Source organism: Procambarus clarkii, chromosome 26 (genome assembly GCF_040958095.1).
Source record: "Procambarus clarkii isolate CNS0578487 chromosome 26, FALCON_Pclarkii_2.0, whole genome shotgun sequence".
In the NCBI taxonomy this organism is placed as follows: Eukaryota; Metazoa; Arthropoda; class Malacostraca; order Decapoda; family Cambaridae; genus Procambarus; species Procambarus clarkii.
In genome coordinates this window covers 26,226,789-26,230,029 of record NC_091175.1, presented here as the reverse complement: position 1 = coordinate 26,230,029, position 3,241 = coordinate 26,226,789, and the positions used below count along the sequence as shown (strand labels likewise).

The following is a 3,241-nucleotide window of genomic DNA, read 5'->3' as shown; positions in this document are numbered from 1 at the left end:
GATTCAAATTTGAGGACAAAGTTCATTTTTGTATAATTCTAAATGTTGCATGTGAGATGGAGTAAGTCATTTGTTTCCTCAAGTGTTTCCATGTCATATTACGATAGACTGAGAAATTCTCGAAAGCAAATGGAACTTTTATACAGTGCTTTTCACTCAAATTTCAAATTTCTATTCAAGAAAATAATGATCAACACTTGAATAATAAATAGAGATGTAAATGTGTCGTTCCTTTCATTTTGTGTTCAAACTTTTCCCATCAATGTGTTGCAACAGTTGAAGGCTTCAAGTAGCTGTGGAGGTCAACCTTCAAGGCTGACAGGCCATAGTAGTTATGATATTTGAAATGCTTTGATTTCATTAATGACGAACAACTGTGTTTTCTTGTCTTTGAAGTTTCATCTAAAATTTATTTAGACACTAAACTCTTACAGAGTGTTGTTTATTAATGTTAAATTGGGGCGTGGGTTGGGAACTGACTTGTTCCTGGACTGTTGACTTGTTGCTGGACTTGTTGACTTGTTCCTGGACTTGTTGACTTGTTGCTGGACTTATTGACTTGTTCCTGGACTTGTTGACTTGTTGCTGGACTTGTTGACTTGTTCCTGGACTTGTTGCTGGACTTGTTGACTTGTTGCTGGACTTGTTGACTTGTTGCTGGACTTGTTGACTTGTTCCTGGACTTGTTGACTTGTTGCTGGACTTGTTGACTTGTTGCTGACTTGTTGACTTGTTCCTGGACTTGTTGACTTGTTGCTGGACTTGTTGACTTGTTGACTTGTTCCTGGACTTGTTGACTTGTTCCTGGACTTGTTGACTTGTTGCTGGACTTGTTGACTTGTTGCTGACTTCTTGACTTGTTCCTGGACTTGTTGACTTGTTGATGGACTTGTTGACTTGTTCCTGGACTTGTTGACTTGTTGCTGACTTGTTGACTTGTTGCTGGACTTGTTGACTTGTTGCTGGACTTGTTGACTTGTTGCTGACTTGTTGACTTGTTCCTGGACTTGTTGACTTGTTGCTGGACTTGTTGACTTGTTGCTGACTTGTTGACTTGTTCCTGGACTTGTTGACTTGTTGCTGGACTTGTTGACTTGTTGCTAACTTCTTGACTTGTTCCTGGACTTGTTGACTTGTTGCTGGACTTGTTGACTTGTTGCTGACTTGTTGACTTGTTCCTGGACTTGTTGACTTGTTGCTGGACTTGTTGACTTGTTGCTGACTTCTAGACTTGTTCCTGGACTTGTTGACTTGTTGCTGGACTTGTTGACTTGTTGCTGACTTCTTGACTTGTTCCTGGACTTGTTGACTTGTTGCTGGACTTGTTGACGTGTTGCTGACTTGTTGACTTGTTCCTGGACTTGTTGACTTGTTGCTGGACTTGTTGACTTGTTGCTGACTTGTTGACTTGTTGCTGGACTTGTTGACTTGTTGCTGACTTGTTGACTTGTTCCTGGACTTGTTGACTTGTTGCTGACTTGTTGACTTGTTCCTGGACTTGTTGACTTGTTGCTGGACTTGTTGACTTGTTGCTGACTTGTTGACTTGTTCCTGGACTTGTTGACTTGTTGCTGGACTTGTTGACTTGTTGCTGACTTGTTGACTTGTTCCTGGACTTGTTGACTTGTTGCTGGACTTGTTGACTTGTTGCTGACTTCTTGACTTGTTCCTGGACTTGTTGACTTGTTGCTGACTTCTTGACTTGTTCCTTGACTTGTTGACTTGTTGCTGGACTTGTTGACTTGTTGCTGACTTCTTGACTTGTTCCTGGACTTGTTGACTTGTTGCTGGACTTGTTGACTTGTTGCTGGACTTGTTGACTTGTTGCTAACTTCTTGACTTGTTCCTGGACTTGTTGACTTGTTGCTGACTTGTTGACTTGTTCCTGGACTTGTTGACTTGTTGCTGGACTTGTTGACTTGTTGCTGACTTGTTGACTTGTTGCTGGACTTGTTGACTTGTTGCTGACTTCTTGACTTGCTCCTGGACTTGTTGACTTGTTATTGGACTTGTTGCTGGACTTACTGACTTGTTGCTGACTTCTTGACTTGTTCCTGGACTTGTTGACTTGTTGATGGACTTGTTGACTTGTTCCTGGACTTGTTGACTTGTTGCTGACTTGTTGACTTGTTGCTGGACTTGTTGACTTGTTGCTGACTTCTTGACTTGTTCCTGGACTTGTTGACTTGTTGACTTGTTGCTGACTTCTTGACTTGTTCCTGGACTTGTTGACTTGTTGCTGGACTTGTTGACTTGTTGCTGACTTCTTGACTTGTTCCTGGACTTGTTGACTTGTTGCTGGACTTGTTGACTTGTTGCTGGACTTGTTGACTTGTTGCTGACTTCTTGACTTGTTCCTGGACTTGTTGACTTGTTGCTGGACTTGTTGACTTGTTCCTGGACTTGTTGACTTGTTGCTGGACTTGTTGACTTGTTGCTGACTTGTTGACTTGTTGCTGGACTTGTTGACTTGTTGCTGACTTCTTGACTTGTTCCTGGACTTGTTGACTTGTTGCTGGACTTGTTGACTTGTTCCTGGACTTGTTGACTTGTTGCTGGACTTGTTGACTTGTTGCTGACTTGTTGACTTGTTCCTGGACTTGTTGACTTGTTGCTGACTTCTTGACTTGTTCCTGGACTTGTTGACTTGTTGCTGGACTTGTTGACTTGCTCCTGGACTTGTTGACTTGTTGCTGGACTTGTTGACTTGTTGACTTGTTGCTGGACTTGTTGACTTGTTGCTGACTTGTTGACTTGTTCCTGGACTTGTTGACTTGTTGACTTGTTCCTGAACTTGTTGACTTGTTGCTGGACTTGTTGACTTGTTGCTGGACTTGTTGACTTGTTGCTGGACTTGTTGACTTGTTGACTTGTTCCTAGACTTGTTGACTTATTCCTGGACTTGTTGACTTGTTGCTGGAACACTGACATAGTGTGTGTTGATTGGTACACAGTGTGGGAACACTCACACACGACCTGTAGGTGGTGTGATGACCTGTAGGTGGTGGGTGATGACCTGTAGGTGGTGTGTAATGACATGTAGGTGGTGGGTGATGACCTGTAGGTGGTGTGATGACCTGTAGGTGGTGTGTGATGACCTGTAGGTGGTGTGTGATGACCTGTAGGTGGTGTGATGACCTGTAGGTGGTGTGTGATGACCTGTAGGTGGTGTGTGATGACCTGTAGGTGGTGTGTGATGACCTGTAGGTAGTGTGTGATGACCTGTAGGTGGTGGGTGATG

At 43.0% G+C, this 3,241-nt stretch overlaps 1 protein-coding gene across 1 annotated transcript; it reads right to left on the bottom strand.

The window, feature by feature from the left end:
* Positions 1 to 420: 420 nt before the first annotated feature.
* On the bottom strand, positions 421 to 2,931 carry LOC123756941 (fap1 adhesin-like). The gene is made up of 2 exons (XM_069331571.1): positions 1,833 to 2,931; positions 421 to 1,787 (listed from the first exon to the last, which is right to left on the bottom strand). Exons 1-2 carry the CDS (start codon positions 2,929 to 2,931, stop codon positions 421 to 423), a joined length of 2,466 nt encoding a protein of 821 aa, XP_069187672.1.
* Between the last annotated feature and the right edge of the window lie 310 nt (positions 2,932 to 3,241).

Bases quoted from the DNA above. Each gene is read 5' to 3' on its own strand.
- LOC123756941 (XM_069331571.1), bottom strand. From the start codon at position 2,931: ATGTCAGTGTTCCAGCAACAAGTCAACAAGTCCAGGAATAAGTCAACA. The intron at 1,788-1,832 runs GTTAGCAACAAG...CAACAAGTCCAG, and splicing joins GTCCAGGAACAAGTCAAGAA to CAACAAGTCAACAAGTCCAG.